Source organism: Macaca nemestrina, chromosome 12 (assembly GCF_043159975.1).
Source record: "Macaca nemestrina isolate mMacNem1 chromosome 12, mMacNem.hap1, whole genome shotgun sequence".
In the NCBI taxonomy this organism is placed as follows: Eukaryota; Metazoa; Chordata; class Mammalia; order Primates; family Cercopithecidae; genus Macaca; species Macaca nemestrina.
The window spans coordinates 94,293,529-94,311,270 of NC_092136.1; the positions used below are offsets into that span (position 1 = coordinate 94,293,529).

The 17,742-nt window shown below is 37.3% G+C and overlaps 1 protein-coding gene across 5 annotated transcripts in view; it reads right to left on the reverse strand.

Moving 5' to 3' along the window:
* Positions 1-2,611: 2,611 nt before the first annotated feature.
* The window catches only part of MRE11 (MRE11 homolog, double strand break repair nuclease), an 80,961-nt gene continuing 65,830 nt past the window's right edge, over positions 2,612-17,742 (reverse strand). For all 5 annotated transcript variants that reach the window (XM_011745851.2, XM_071075474.1, XM_011745852.3 and 2 more), the window contains exons 19-20: positions 15,213-15,288; positions 2,612-5,807 (exon numbers count right to left, since the gene is read on the reverse strand). In XM_011745851.2, the coding sequence (XP_011744153.2) occupies positions 5,751-5,807; positions 15,213-15,288 (133 nt within the window). In that variant the 3' untranslated portion in view covers positions 2,612-5,750. The remainder of the gene's footprint in view (positions 5,808-15,212; positions 15,289-17,742) is intronic.

Consider the following 17,742-nt stretch of genomic DNA (forward strand, 5'->3'; position numbering starts at 1 on the left):
ACTTTTATGAAAAGGAACTTGGCAACACCTAACAAAACTACATGTACATTTACTCTTTTACTGAATAATCATACTTCCAGGAATTTACTCTGAAGATAACACTTCTAAAAATTTTTAAATACTAGTATTAGTATTGCAGTATTAAAAATACTAGTATTAGCATTGCAGTATTATTTGTAATTGTAAATATCAGAACCACCAAAAGGCACAAGTATAGGAGGACAGAATAAATTATGGCATTTAAACTCAATGGAGTACCACGAGGCTATAAAAAAGTAAGGAAGATCTCCGTAAAATGACATGGAGTAGTTTGTAGGACATAATGTTCAGATAAAAAGAGTATATATAGCATAAAACCTTTTATGTATGAAAATAGGGGACATGAAAAAATGTACAAATCTGCATATTTTGGCAGAAAGAATAAACAAAAATGAAATTGGTTACCTACAATGGGTGGGGCAAAAAGGGATGAAAGGAATAGGGAAGGGAGTAAGACTTGAGTGTGCATTTGAATGATTTAGACTTCAGGAAGCACATTGATACTCTACATATTCACAAAATAAAACTAAATCCTAGAATAGAGAGAAAAATATGCTATATAAGGGAAGTATTAGAACAAATAACAAAATTGGAAAATGGGCTGTAGATGAACAGTATGGTGGTTATAAAAGGATATATATAAGAGGATATTCTTGTTCCTACGGAACATACACTGAAGTATTAAAGAGTAAAGGAACATGGCATTCCAACCTACTGACAAAAGATTAAGAAATTGTATGTGTGTGTTCACATTTGATATGAAAATATATGTATATAACATATACATATATGTACATATAGAATTTTTTAAATGACAAAAATGTCAAAAATTGGTGAATCTGAAAAAAGGATAAAAAGTTCTCCATTATTCTTGCAAATTTCTGTAAAGTTGATACTATTTCAAGTTTTAAAAATATAATCTGGACTTAAAACTACTGAAAATTTCAGAAATCAGTATTGGAATGATAAACCACTAGAAACTTTCAGGTATACCTATGATGGGTTTACTTATTTATCTCATTGTTTATGGTAAAACACTTTAATGAGTGTAAAATGGATGCCTTCAGTTCATATGCCTTCATTTCTAGACTACCCAAGAACCAATGGAAATGCAGTTGGGCCTCTCAGCCTATTAAGCAATGGCCTTTTGCCTCTAGCAAAATGTACTCAAAGTCAGATATACCTTGCAATCAGTTCAAATGCACTAACAGGAAGACTGCAGTTATAAGCTTCTGTGTAGAAAATTCTGGTTTTTACATAAAATATAAACACGAAACACTTGGTATTGATATTAAACAGGCACTGTGATCAAGGGCACTTATGCACTAGTTTTGGGTATTTGTACGTGACCCATCTTGACTACACAGTGGCTCAGAGGCAGAAGAAAGTTTGCATGGGCCAACCAGCCTAATATCCATTAAATGTCTGCTGTTAATCAGCCATAATGTGCAACAACCAGCCAAGAGCCCTTTAAAAATCACTTTACCACTTTTAATGTCAAGGCACCATAGATTAAATATCCTTTTATTTGACTCAAACTGAAGAACAACATTTAAAACACACAATGGGAAGCAGTGCAGTTATCTCTCAAAATAGACAATGATGGTTTAATTAAGAGGTTGATAAAGCATATGTAGAAAAATCAGAATATCAAAATAAGTACCAAGGAGAACATATACTTTGATAAGGGGACTAAAATATGTAGCTATACAATCTGGGGTTTTTATTGATTGACTGACTGATTGAGACAGAGTCTTGCTCTTTCGCTCAGGCTGGAGTGCAATGGCGTGATACTGGCTCACTGCAACCTCCAACTCCCAGGTTCAAGTGATTCTCCTGCCTCAGCCTCCTGAGTAGTTGGGATTATAGGCACTCACCACCATGCCTAGCTAATTTTTGTCTTTTTAGTAGAGTTGGGGTTTCACCATGTTGGCCAGGCTGGTCTCAAACTCCTAACAGATGATCCGCCTGCCTTGGCCTCCCAAAGATCACAGGCATGAGCCACCATGCCCGGCGCTGGGGTTCTAATTCAACAATTTTTCTTGGTAGTCGTGCCAACAGTAATTGGAGAAACATGTTCCTAATTGTTGATAGGGAGAAGATGACAGGTAAGCATACACATTTTAATATGTATTCAATGTCTGAATTTGAAGAATAAAAATGCATTGTTTTTACCACTTAAAAAGAGCTAAAATCAGATCCAGTTATTTGACACACCAAAAACATACAAATGTACATTGCAATAGCAAGTTATGTAAGCTGGTTCTTTAGATCAAACTAAAATTCTAGTATTTTCTGACCAAACTAAGTTCAAAAGTACTAAAAGAAAGTGAAACAGGCAAATGATGAAATGTGGATCTTTTTCATTCAAGAATATGGAAACTCACTGGGCTGAAAAACCCAAATCTTTATTACACCAAACTTCTATAATGATCTTAGTGCTAGTTAGCTTTAAAAAAAAACACAAAATACTATGAATTAAATATATGACAGATACAAAAAGGACATCAGATTACTTTGGGGGAAAGTTGCTTTTAAATTCTATATTTCCAAATAAGATATTTTACATTGAGGGTTTTTTTTTTTTTGAGACTGAGTTTCGCTCTTGTTGCCCAGGCTGGAGTGCAATGGCGCAATCTTGGTTCACTGCAATCTCCGCCTCCTGGGTTCAGCGATTCTCCTGCCTCAGCCTCCTGAGTAGCTAGGATTACAGGCACATGCCACCATGCCCGGCTAATTTTTTGTATTTTTAGTAGAGACGAGGTTTCACCATGTTGGTCAGGCTGGTCTCGAACTCCTAACCTCAGGTGATCTACCTGCCTTGGTCTCCCAAAGTGCTGGGATTAAAGGCGTGGGCCACCATGCCCAGCCCACTGAGATACTTTTTACTCAGTTTTTTTTCTAAGAATGGATCTTTCTCTTTATGAAAACATAAAATTTTCCTTTTCTTTATAAACCTTGATATGCAAAATTTATCAAGCTGGTAAATTCCAAAACAGGCTAAACCAAATGAAATTCCTAAGTAAAGCAATTTACATCATTAGAGGGCTAATTATGGTATTACTGTATAGGTTTAGTATTAATGCATATGTTCTAAGTTTATTGCAACTACACTAACTTCCTAATTTTAGATTTGCAGTTGCATCCTCCTAACTGCATGTAATGGCAGAAGCACCACCTTGTGGCAAAAGTAGGAGCTTTTAAATTACAGAAGTCAGGGCTGGTTACCCAGAAAGGAGAAAATATAATGGGGGTCCAGGACAGTGCGCTATTTCTTGACCTGTATAGGGATTCTATCAGTGCTCACTTTATAATAATTTATTCAACCATATGACTTTTCTGTATTTATTGTATTTCCTACTTTTAAAAGTTTGGGGAAAAAAGTCTTTCACGTACCTGAATTAGAAGGTCACATTCCTAAATGCTTGAATTTTCTAAGCACCACTTATATTTTCTAGAATTTCCTAGAACTTCGAGGAATCTTTAACCTTGTAAATGCACTGTTGTATTTTTATGATAGGAAACAAAACACCAGAAAGATATTTATTCTTTGGTAAGCAACAGAAGAATTCCCTACAGATGTTTTCCTCTGAATATTTGCATTCCTGCTCCCCCAAAGCCTCCAAGAGCAAATGCAGCTGCTTTCAAATCATCTGAAAGACCTCTACACTCCTATACCAACAGGTCTGAAAATTGTTAGAAACAAAAAATGAAACTCCCCCAAAACCAACCGATTTGCAACATCAATATAAAATATTAAGGATATATAGCACATTTAACTATGTAACAATATTCAATCAAAGAAAGGCTTCCCTGTCACGTTTTATTTACCATATTTTCAGGGCTTGATACATACTATTCACAAAATGACCTGAATTAGTTGGAGAGATTTTTCACCCTCTCTAACTGCTATGACATCACTTTCCTTAGTGGTGAAGTGAATCACATTTAGTACCTCTTTTCACAGCCAAGAGCAATTTTTTTTTTTAAAGGAAAAAAGCCTATTCCTTTTTTCCTAGGAACTTGTCAGGATACTTTAGTGACCATTCCCTCACTATTACTCTCATCCAGACCCCCCTAACTGATGCATGAGAAGAGCCACTAGCTGATGTGGCCCACAGCTCAGTCTGAGCCAGCATGGCTTGTGCAGGCGTAGGTAGCACAGTATCACCCAGACACTGCCTGCCCTGGTAGCTTCCACTCCCTCATGGACAGCACTGCTCTCCCCTGACTGAACCCTCTGCTTTGATCAAATACTAGAAATATTAAATTTCAAGTGCAATAAAGATGTGGGCAGATCTGCCTGAGAATATTTCACAGGACAATGCCTTCCACTAAGTTAATGGTACTTGCTCAAATAACCCTTATGCTCAAGTTAGGTACAGAAAAAATATTTTTAAGAAAGTCAATAGAATGTTATATTGCAAGTTTTGACTTAGGTCTCTTCAAAAGTGGTATATGAGGCAGCCACTAACCAAACATCTGTCTCTTATAATTTGACACATTCCAGGTATGACTATTCTAACGGTCATGAGTATCAATGACTCAAGTATTTGTTTCTACCTATGAAGAAATGTCGTCGGGCTGTTGTACTCCCAAGATCTATAACTTCCTTACAGAATTTTAAAGTAAAGCTGTTGCATAAGACTAAAAGAAGGAATAATCTCAGGGATCTTTTTACAGAGTATTATGAAGAAGATTGGGATTATTTAACTTAAATCTGAAGATACCTAATTCTTATTTCTCCCTGAAAACAAGTAAAAAACATAAACTTAACATGAGCTACTAAGACTTCTGGAATTACCCATTCAGAAATGTTTCACAGGAACCAAAGTTAAGATAAAAATTGTTAATGAGAAATCCTGGAATTGACATTCCACATTAAATATATTTCTATACTTTACTGTAAGGTTCAGCTGACCACGCTACCTAAAACAAATTCTTTAATATTTTCAGGATGTAGTTTAAAACAATTTTTAACCCTTTTCCTCCTAGAAATAGGCACACACATATGTATGAAAGAGAAGAAAAAGAACAGGAGAAAGGGAGAGGGGGAAATGGGGGAGAGAGAGACAGAGAACACCATTAAGGATACAGAACAATAAAGGAAATTACTACCACTTAATGGGAACATAATCTTTTGAAATCTTTGCTACAACTGGAATAAAAAACTCAGTAATTCTGATAGGTTATTCTACTCTTTTAAATAAGAACATATCTGTTCAAACTATTAGGTACATCTAATCATTTAGTCTTTTAAGAAGCATTAGAAAAAAACATACATATTAACAAACAGTGAATTTAGGCACAGGTTCACATAAATTGTTTTACTTTCAGGAAACCCGGAACCTCTAGGAAATTACTAAAATTACGAAGAAGTTAAATTTTATAAGCTCTTTCTCTCAACTTTGGCTAAATGTAACCATATTAAAATACTGACATAGTTTTTGATCATGAAGCAGAAATGTAAAATGGTAGCTTTATTTTAATCTTTACTCAAGAATGATACTGAAACAAAGCTCTTACTATAACAACCAGGTTAAAAAAACAAGGTGAATCAATGCTACTGTATATGTCCTTGAGCTAGAAATTTCTTACTTATGGAGTCATGCTCAGGAAACAATACTTAAAAATCTTAAACTGTAAACTCTTAGCTTGTAACATTTTGATTTTTCCTGTATCTTGCATGTTTCTCAGTGCCATTAAATATATTATCTTCTATTTCTTCTTAAAGAACTAGTGTTCATAAAAGGATCATCATCATCATCCTGAAATGAGATACAAATGTTGTATTAGTGATTGTTCCTTGCTTCACTGAAACAAGACAGAAGTTCTTATGGGCAAAACAATACCAGTGAGAGTCATTTCACATGGGGTAGACTTTATTTTTCTATTTCCTTTATAACTGTGAAATATGTAAGTACAATTAAATTCTTAATTGGCATTAAAATGAAAATTTATCCTGCTGTGTGTGCATGTATCTACAATATAAACCACACGCATTTCTCTCACTAACCTTAATAAAGACAAATGAAGTATAGGTAAACCAGAAAAAAAATTCCTCAAGTCATTTTATATTTGGTTTTTGAATAGATTTTCTCATTTACATTTTATTACAGTTGCATCTACTCTTCTGGAAATTCACAGTAAAAAAATAATGAAGCCACATGGAGATCTAACTCAGAAAGAGCTGTAATTTTTATTTCCCATTACCCATTTAATGCTAGAAATAGCTAGCTACTCTCACACTCATGTAAAAAACAACCTAGCAAAGCAAGCTTTCAAATAGTTTTTTGGATAAAAAAAGAAATACATGCAGTATTTCAAGAGTTCCCATGCCAATGGGCTACAGATTGTATGCATGGTAAGAATAAATAGGAATATGAGATATTAACTAATAATTTAATTAAAGAGAATGAAAACAAACCTCAGATAAGCCCAATTATACAATTTTATGAAGACAACATAAAACCAATTCTTATGTATTCTATAAATATTCAGAAAAGAAAGCAAATTTGTTTGTAAATTTTTAATTTGTGTTTAAGACATTAAAAAAAGAAATTATTTGATGCTAGGCTTTGTTGGTGGTATCAGCACTTCCAAATGTTAGCTAAATTAACTATCTCTGGTGAGAAATGGATGCCTTAAGAAATATAAATTCATTTGCATTTATTGATTCGTTTTCTGCTACTATAAAGGCAAAACTTAAATAAACCAGAGACAAATCCAAATGAAGTCTAATAGATAATTTGCTAATAGTTTGTCTTTGCAGTTAACATGAACTAGTATACAAATTTTTAACTGTAACATATAACCACATGTATATCCAGATGTTCTGGAATAAACAAACAATAATTGCTCACTTCCCTCCTGGAAGCAACTTGTTAGTATTTAATAGGTAGAATGAGCTCTTGCTGCCATTTTTCTTGGCTGCCGGAGTTGAGTCCTCTCAAGCTGTTTTAAACCACAGCTGAAATATAGGGAACATGGCAGCAGCAGCCAAAGCTAAAAATGAAAGGCGTAAGTCACAGGCTACAACATAGATAAACCTTCAGGAACTTAGGCTATGTGAAATAAGCCAGTCACAAAAAGGCAAATACTCTATGATTCTACTTATATGAAGTACCTAGAGTAGTTGAATTCATAGAAAGAGAAAGTGGAATGGTAGTTACCAGGGGATGAAGATGGGGAAACGGAGACTTGCTATTTCAGGGATACAGATTTTCAATTTTGCAAAATGAAAAAGTACTAAAGATCTGTTTAATATGGATCTATTTAACACTACTGAACTGTACACTTAATAATGGTTAGTTTTATGTTACGCTTTTGCTACAATTAACAATTTTTTAAATAAAAAAAAATAAATGAAAGGGTTGATGGGCCTAAGAGAAACACCTTCAAGCAATTCAACAAAAACGAGCAAAGGCCCTTCAAATGGTAGCCATGAAGGAAAGGGGAAGGGCAGTATCCTTCAGTCATGTAGTTTTATTTAAACTTAATTGAAACAGCAAATTAATAAAGGCAAGAGGCAAGTCCTGACTTATAATTCTTCCTCTTCCTCCTCCTCCTCATTCATGGTGGAGGAGATATCATGGTTGCAGACATGATCTGGAATTGGAGTTTTTTCCAGACATCCTCCCAGAGAACATTTCAGACAATGCCTGAATACCTCCATGTCATGAAATTACCACCATGTGCCCCCCTCTACATGACACTTGTAGAGTATATAGTGAGTACTTAATAAATATTCATTAAAGTAATATTAAAAGCTCTTGAGATATCATCATCATCATCATCATCATCATCATCATCATCATCTCTCCAACTATAAGTAAATGGAAGAAGCTAAAAAAATTCTGATCCCACTGTTAACTGGGCAAATAAGAGCTGAGTGAATATCATATTTTAAAAATCTACAGGACTTTTATATCTGAGGTAATTACATTGATGGACACTCAACAAAGCTACTTCTTAATTCTTAACATTAACTATAGTTCAAAGGAAGGTTATCAATGAAACTACTTTTTTTTTGAGATGGAGTTTTGCTCTTGTTGCCCAGGCTGAAGTGCAATGGTGCAATCTCAGCTCACCACAACCTCCACCTCGCGGGTTCAAGCAATTCTCCTGCCTCAGCCTCCCGAGTAGTTGGGATTACAGGCATGTGCCAACGTGCCTGGCTAATTTTGTATTTTTAGTAGAGATGGGGTTTCTCCATATTGGTCAGGCTGGTCTCGAACTCCTACCTCAGGTGATCCGCCTGCCTCAGCCTCCCAAAGTGCTGGGATTACAGGCGTGAGTCACTGCGCCCGACCTGAAACTATTTTTAAAAATAATTTTTAGTGGAAGAAGGACAAGATGGCCAATTAGACAGGGCCAAGAAGCACCACTGCCACTGATAAAGACCAAAATATCGAGTAAGACAACATATTTTGAGCAGATCTTTGGAGAAAAAACACCAAGAGTTGATAGAGAGGTGATATGAACTGGAAGCTGAAGAGGTAGGATGCTGGGAACCTTGTGGGGGGGTTGCCCATTGCCAAGGCTGGTTCTTGGCCTTGAAAGGCTCCTAGGACGGGATGAGTGAATGGACAATGGGGCAGTCCACTCTCACTATGGACCTCAGAGATCCTAGCTACAAGATTCCATGCCCCCTGGAGACATTTCAACTGGCGGGGGATCTGCCCAAACAGTAGGCAGAGACAGAGCTCCAGAATGCATGGAGCCCAGGGGTTTTTACACGCAAGGGAGCTGCAGCAGAAGGTGGCCGTAGGCGCCCATCCCCCAAGACTTCTTATTTCCCTTCGAGTAGGAGTTGCCCCACCTGAATGCTGGGGCAGGACAGAGTGGGGCCAGCTTCCCTGTGGGACAGAGAAACACCTGTTCTGCAGGCCCTCCTCCGCTACAGCCCCTTCCAGGGCCCTTGCCAAGCTGCCCTGCAGGAATGTGTGCACAGGGCAGCCTCTGCTGCCCAGCCTTGTTTTTGCTGGTGGCTTCACCTAAGTACCTTCCTGGTAGCCTGGGAGCATTTCAGATTGCTGGTGCCTGACCTGAGGGTCCGAACGATGGAGCCACAGGCTGGTCCCAGTGCTACAGGGCTACAGCACACAGCTTGGGCTGCTGGCACTCAAGTTGGAGAGAAATCCCACTTTCAGAACACTGACAGGAGTGAGACATGTGGGTTCGTGGGCCAGTGCAGGAATGGACATGCCTTCCTCCACAGTGCTGGTCTGGGAAGGGTGTGGCCTGTCTGGCAGCCATGGCCTCTGTCTGAGGGAGCCCTGCAACCCAAGACACCAAACAACAGTAATGCAGGTGTGGTGCCAGTGATAGGAGGGGCCTCATTCATGGCCCAGAAGTGGCCCTTGTGAGTGGTCATCTCTCTCCCCATCCCCACCACAGAGCACGGCTGCGAACACACAGAAATACAAAAGAAATATGCAGCTGAGTAAGAGCCTATCCGCTGGACATTAATGTTAACTGCCAGCTACCGGATCACAGCCAAAATTATAACAAAATAATTCGCCAATATACATTTCTGTGACACCCAGGGCAAGAATCTAGCCACGGTAAAGATCTATATAGAGCTGTGGCCCTCTGAAAGCACCCAGAAACAAGGCCTACTGAATATACTCAACTTACACTGCAGTTAAAGGAATAATAGCCCTCTAACATGAGAAAGAATCAGTGCAAGAATTCTGGCAATTCCAAAAGCCAGAAATGTCCCCTTACTTCCAAATGAGCCTGCTGGTTCACCAACAATAGTTCTTAACCAGATTGAAATTACTGAAATGACAGACATAGAATTCGGAATCTGGATGGCAGGGAAGCTCATCAAGATTCAGGAGAAAGCTAAAACCCAATCCAATGAATCCAGTAAAATAATCCAAGAGCTGAAAGACAAAATAGCCGTTTTAAGAAAGAACCATACTGAACTTCTGGAATTGATAAATTCACTACAAGAATGTCATAATACAACTGAAAGTATTAACAGCAGAACAGACCAAGCTGAGGAAAGAATCTCAGAGCTTGAAAATCAGTTCTTCAAATCAACTTGGTCAGAGAAAAATAAAGAAAAAGAAGGAAGAAGAATGAAAAAAAAATCAGAAATATGAGATTATGTAGAGGCAAAATCTATGACTCATTGGCATTCCTGAGAGAGGAGACAGAATAAGCAATATGGAAAACATATTTGAGGCTATAGTCCAGAAAAATTTCTCCAATCTTGCTAGAAAGGTTGACATGCAAATTAAGAAATATAGAGAATTCCTATGAGACATTATATAAGATGGCCATCCCCAAGGCACACAGTCACGAGATTCACCAAAGTCAACAGGAAAGAAAAGATCTTAAAGGCAGCTAGACAGAAGGGTCAGTCACTTACAAAGAGAACCCCATCAGGCTACCAGTGGACATCTCGGCAAAAACCTTACAAGCCACAAGAGATTGGGGACCTATATTCAGCATCCTTAAAAAAGAAATTCTAACCAAGAATTTCATATCCTACCAAACTAAGCTTCATAAGCAAAGGAGAAATAAAATCCTTCTCAGGCAAGCAAATGCTGAGGAATTCATTACAACTAGATCAGCCTTACAAGAGGTCCTTAAGAGAGTGCTAAACATGGAAACAAAAAAACACCACCTACTACCACAAAAATACACTAAGCACGTAGCTTAGAGACATTATAAAGCAACTACATAATCAAGTCTACAAAACCAGCTAACAATACGATGGCAGGATTGAAATCTCATATATCAATACTAACTCTGAATATAAATTGACTAAATGTCCTTACTTAAAAGGAATACAGTGAAAAGTTGGATAAAAGGACAAGACCTGATTGCTGTCATCAAGAGACCCATTTCACATGTAACGACACACACAGGCTCAAAGTAAAGGAATGGAGAACTAACATGCAATAAAAAACAAAAAAGAGCAGGAGTCGCAATTCTTTTATCAGATATAACAGACTTTAAACCAACCAACAGTAAAAAGGGACAAAGAAAGGCATTAAATAATGATAAAGGGTTTGATTCTACAGGAAGATCTAATTATGCCAAATATATACATGCCCAAATTCATAAATCAAGTACTTCTTAACCTAAAAAAAGACTCAGATAGCAACAGAATAATAGTGGGAGGCTTCAACACCCCACTGACAGTGTTAGAAAGACCATCCAGGCAGAAAACTAACAAATTTGGGACTTAAACTTGACACTTGACCAATTAGACCTAATTGACAGCTACAAAATACTTCATCCAATAATGGAAGGATACAAATTCTTCCCATCTACACACAGAACATATTCTAAGATAGATCACGTGTTCAGTCATAAAGTAAGTCTAAATACATTCAAAAAAATAAAAATCATACCAAGTATACTCTTGGACTACAGTACAATAAAAAGAGATATCAATATTAAGATCTCTCAAAACTACACAAATACATGGAACTTAAACAATTTATTCCTGGATAACTCCTGGGTCAATAATGAAATTAAGGCCGAAATAAAAAAAATTCTTTGAAATTAATAAAAATTCATTCATTAATTAATAAAATTAATTTCATTAATGAAAATGAAAATAGAATCACGACTTACAAAATCTTAGGGATGCAGCTAAAACTGTTAAAAGGAAAACTTACAGAACTAAAAGCCTTCATTAAGAGAATCAAATTAACAATTTAATTTGTTAATGTGTTAATTTAAATCAAATTAACAATTTAACATTGTACCCAGAGGAACTAGAAATAAAAGAACAAACCAGCCCCAAAATTTGCAGAAGAAATAATTAAAATTAGAGAAGAACTGAATAAAACTGAGATGCAAAAATCCATACCAAAGATCAATGAAATCAAGAATTGGTTCTTTAAAACAATAAACAAAATTGATAGGCTGCTAGCTAGATTAACAAAGGAAAAAAAGAGACAATCCAAATAAGTACAATCAGAAATGACAAAGATGACATTACAACTGACCCCACAGAAATACAAAAGATCTTTAGAGACTACTACGAACAACTATTCACACACATTAGAAAATCTAGAGGAAATGGATAAATCCCTCGAAACACACAACCTCCCAAGATTGAACCAGGAAGAAAGTGAAAACCTGAACAGACCAATAATAAATTCTGAAATTAATAACTAATAAAAAACTGACCAACCAAAAATGCCCTGGACTACATGAATTCAAGTCATATTCTATCAGACATACAAAGAACTGGTACCAATCCTACAGAAATTATTCCAAAAAAATTGAGGGGGACTCCTCCCTAACTCATTCTATGAAGCCAGCATCAGCCTGATACCAAAATCTGGCAGAGATACAACAAAACAAAGAAAACTTCAGTCCAATATCCTTGATGAACACAGATGCAAAAATCCTCAAGAAACTAGCAAACCAAATATAGCAGCACATCAAAAAGTTAATATACCATGATCAAGTACAACCTTGGGATACAAGGATGATTCAACATATGCAAATCCGTAAATGTGATTCACCACAAAAGCAGAACTAAAAACAAAAACGTTATGATCACCTCAACAGACACACAAAAAGCTTTTGATAAAATCCAACATCCCTTCATGATAAAAACCCTCAACAGACTAGGCACTGAAGGAACATACCTCAAAATAATAAGAGCCATCTATGAAAATACACAGCCAACATCATGCTGAACAAGCAAAAGCTAGAACCATTCTCCCTGATAACCGGAAAAAGACAAGAATGCCCACTCTCACCACTCCTATTCAACATAGTACTGGAAGTCCTAGCCAGAGCAATCAGGCAAGAGAAAGAAAGAAAAGGCATCCAAACAGGAAAAGAAGAAGTCAAACTATCTCTCTTTGCTGATGATATGATTCTATACCCGGAAAACCCTAAAGACTCTGCCAAAAGGCTCCTAGAACTGATAAATGACTTCAGCAAAGTTTCAGAATAATTAAAAAAAAAAAGTGTACAAAAGTCAGTAGAATTTCTATACACCAATAACGTTCAAGCTGAGAGTCAAATCAAGAACACAATCCCATTTACAATAGCCACAAAAAAAATTAAATACATAGCTATATGGCTAACCAAGGAGGTGAAAGATCTCTACAAGGAGAACTATGAAACACTGCTGAAAGAAATCACAGATAACACAAACAAATGCAAAAACATTCCATGCTTAGGAACTGGAAGAATCAGTATCATTAAAATGGCCGTACTGCCCAGGGCTACCCACAGATTCAACGCTATCCCTATCAAACTACTAACGTCATTTTTTCACAGAATTAGAAAAAAACTATTCTAAAATTCACATGGAACCAAAGAAGAACCCAAATAGACAAAGCAACCCTAAGCAAAAAGAACAAAGCCAGAAGTATAACAGTACCCAACTTTGAACTATGGGCTATAGTAACCAAAACAATATGGTACTGGTACAAGAAGAGACACAGATCAATGGAACAGAACAGAGAACTCAGAAATAAAGCTGTACATCTACAGCCATCTGATCTTTGACAATGCTGACAAAAACAAGCAAAGGGGAAAGGACTCCTTCTTCAATAAATGGTGCTAGGATAACTGGCTAGCAATGTGCAGAAGAAAATGGATCCTACCTTTCACCAGGTACAAAAATTAACTCAAGATGAATTAAAGATTTAATAGTAAGACCTCAAACTATAATAATCCTAGAAGAAAACCAAGAAAATACCCTTCTCGACATCGGCCTTGCCAAATAATTTTTGGTTAAATCCCCAAAAGCAATTGCAACAAAAACACAAACGGACAAGTAGAACCTCATTAAACTAAAGAGCTTCTGCACAGTAAAATAAACTATCGGGTCGGGCACGGTGGCTCACACCTGTAATCCAAGCACTTTGGGAGGCCGAGGGGGGCAGATCATAAGGTCAGGAGTTTGAGACCAGTCTGGCCAACATGGTGAAACCCTGTCTGTACTAAAGATTCAAAACATGAGCCAGGCGTGGTGGCGGGCGCCTGTAATCCCAGCTACTCGGGAGGCTGAGGCAGGAGAATCGCTTGAACCCGGGAGGCAGAGGTTGCAGTGAGCCGAGATCGCACTGTTGCACCCCAGCCCAGGCAACAAGAGCGAAACTCCATCTCACAAAAAGAAAAGAAAAGAAAAGAAAAGAAACCACCAACAGAGTAAACAACACGCCTACAGAATGGGAGAAAATATTCACAAAATATGCACCCAACAAAGGTCTGATGTCAAGAATCTAAAAGGAATGTAAATAAATCAGTAAGGAAAAATCAAATAACTTCATCAGAAAATGGGCAAAGGACATGAACAGGCATATTACAAAGAAGACATATAAAGCAGCCAAGAAACAAGAAAAAGTGCTTATCATCACTAATCATCAGAGAAATGTAAATCAAAACCACAATGATACCATTTCACACCAGTCAGAATGGCTATTACTAAAAAGCCAAAACACAACGGATGCTAGTGAGGTTGTCAAGAAAAGGGAATGCTTATACAGTGTTGGAAAGTAAATTAGTTCAGCCATTATAAGCCATTTGGAAATTTCTCAAAGAACTTAAAACAGAGCTACCATTCGACCCAGCAATCCCATTACTGGCTATATCATCAAAGGAAAAGAAATCATTCTACCAAAAGACACATGCACTCATGTTTACTGCAGCACTTACTTACAATAGCAAAGATATGGAATCAACTTAAGTTCCCACCAATATGGACTGGATAAAGAAAATGGTGGTACATATATAACACAGAACACTATGCAGCCATGAAAAAGAACAAAATTATGTTCTTTGCAGCTGGAGGCCACTATCCTAAGCAAATTCACACGGGAACAGAAAACCAAACACTACATGTCCTCACTTATCCTCACTTATAAGTGGGAGCTAAACTCTGAGTTCACATGGACATGAAGATGGGAGCAACAGACACTGGGAACTACTAGAGAGGGGAGGCTGACAGTAGGATGTGTGTTGGAAAACTGTCTGCTGCTCACTACCTGGGTGATAAGATCTGTACCAAACCTCAGCATCATGCAATTCCCATGTAACAAACCTGCACATGTACTCCCTGAACCTAAAAGATGAAGTTATTTATCAAAAAAAAAAAAGTTCAGCAACTAGCTAGCAGTCTCTATTTAAACTTTATAAAGTTAAAAATTAATTAAAATTTAACAATATTACTTATTTACCTCACTTGATTCAAAATCAACCCCTTTCGATACTTGGCTCTGGGACATGATTTTGCTGGATGATGTGCTGGACCACCTGAGGCAAAACAAAAACAAAAACGAACACAATGAACTACATGATTCATCAAGTGTGCCTTTTTGGCTAAGTTTTTCAGTCTAGCAGCTGCCATGAATATAAATAACACACAGTTCCCTTAAAATCTACATCAGAGGCAATAAAACTACAAGGAAAAGGACTCTGGGGCTGAGGTTTGAATTCTGGTTTTGCCCTTTACTACCTGTGTGGCTTTGAGCAAGTTACTTAACTTCTCTGTGCTTCAATTTCCTCATCTGTAAAATGGGGATAATAATTTTACAAAGACTAAATGTGTTAATATGCTTAAACACTTAGAACAGTGCCTGACACACATTAAGTACTACAACGATGCTTACTTACATTATTATAGTACTTATCATATACAAAAATGTATCCATTACCATCTTCCATTTCTGAAAACCATGGGAACATTGAAATATTTTCTACTCAAATCTCAGTTAATAAGAAAATCGTAATTCCTACTCTTTTTACTCCTTTTTTTTTTTTTTTTTTTTGAGACAGAGTCTTGCTCTGTCTCCAGGCTGGAGTGCAGTGGCATGATCTCAGCTCACTGCAAGCTCCACCTCCCGGTTCAAGTGATTCTTCTCCATCAGCCTCCTGAGTATGCCACCAGGCCCAGCTAATTTTTGTATTTTTAGTAGAGACGGGGTTTCACCATGTTGGCAAGGATGGTCTCTATCTCTTGACCTCGTGATCCGCCCACCTCAGCCTCCCAAAGTGCTAGGATTACAGGCGTGAGCCACCACGCCCAGCTGATTCCTACTCTTATAAAGCTTAACTTGCAGTAAATTCCTATGCCTTTTAACTAATAAGAAATTTAAGTCATTTTAGATCGGGGCTAGTAAGCAAATTTAGCCCAGCACCATTTTTTTTTTTTTTTAATGGCCTATAAGCTAAGAATGGTTTTCACATTTTGAAATGGTTACATCTTAAATGGTTATACAAGTGTCTACCTATATAATATCCCTGGTTTTGCCTCTTGACCTGCCAAGCCTAAAATAATTCCTATCTGGCCCGTTAAGAAAAAGTCTGGGCCGGGCGCGGTGGCTCAAGCCTGTAATCCCAGCACTTTGGGAGGCCGAGGCGGGCGGATCACGAGGTCAGGAGATCGAGACCATCCTGGCTAACACGGTGAAACCCCGTCTCTACTAAAAATACAAAAAGAAATTAGCCGGGCGTGGTGGCGGGCGCCTGTAGTCCCAGCTACTCCGGAGGCTGAGGCAGGAGAATGGCGTGAACCCGGGAGGCGGAGCTTGCAGTGAGCCGAGATCGCGCCACTGCACTCCAGTCTGGGCAACAGAGCTAGACTCCGTCTCAAAAAAAAAAAAAAAAAAGAAAAAGAAAAAGTCTGCTGATTCCTGTCTTCAATAAAAGCAGTGTTTATAAATTCTCAGTCTACAATTTTATTAACATGCTTTGGGATGTCATTATAGCAAAAGAAATATGTCCAAAGGTCTTATCTGCATAAAAGAATGAGAATCATGAGATCTTATGTCAGAAGTAAATAGAAAAATTCGCAGGTCCTTTAAAAGGAAAGGACAGAAGGATTTATCAGGCAAACTTGAAGAGTAACTAAGGTTCAGAGGTAGCAGATCAGCACATTTATCAAGGTCCACTCTAGTAGATGGCAGAGCTTAAATAGTTTAAATTATAAATAAAACACCATGCATAACCTGCAATTACTAAAAAATTCTGCAAAACAGTCTAAATTATCATTTTGATGCTGTAATTAGAAACACCAATCTGCCAAAGCTGATTTCTGATGTGTTTCCAAAATGTCAATTTTGGAAATTGCCTCTAAAATGTTAAACAGCCTCTCAAAACTTAAATGATTCTTATTGCTTGCACAATAGTCAGAGAAGTTAGTTACCATACCAAGCAGCAACAACAGAGATGAGTTTGGGGTCAGAATGCCTTGCTTGTATGACTAGTTGGGTGACCTTAGGTAAGTTACTTAGCCACTGTGCTTCATACTTCATCTGCAAAATGGGGATGATAAAGTTATAACTATACTCTATCTCCTGGGGAAGCTGTGAGCACCACACAAGCTAACTCACATGTAAAATGCTCAGAGCAGTGTCTGGCACATAGGAAGTGCCAAACAACGGTGAGTTATATTACTATTTCATGTCTAAAGAAGTCGGCAGACATTTATACAGCTAAAGAGTAAACAATCTACTGCGATAACAAAAGCAAACTTTTTTCTTTAATATCCTTAAGCATATATCAAAAATATCAAAATAGTATTTTGACCGATTTCTGGGAAAAAAAAAAAAAAAAAAAAACTTAGAAAGCTAGATCTGATTTGTGTGTGCTTCAATTTACAAAGACAACAACAACCAAACAAGGACTTCCTTCCAAAACCCGAGGTATCCTGATAATCTTCCGATACATCTCCTTTTCTGTAAGAGAATCTGAGTTAGGTTTCTATCA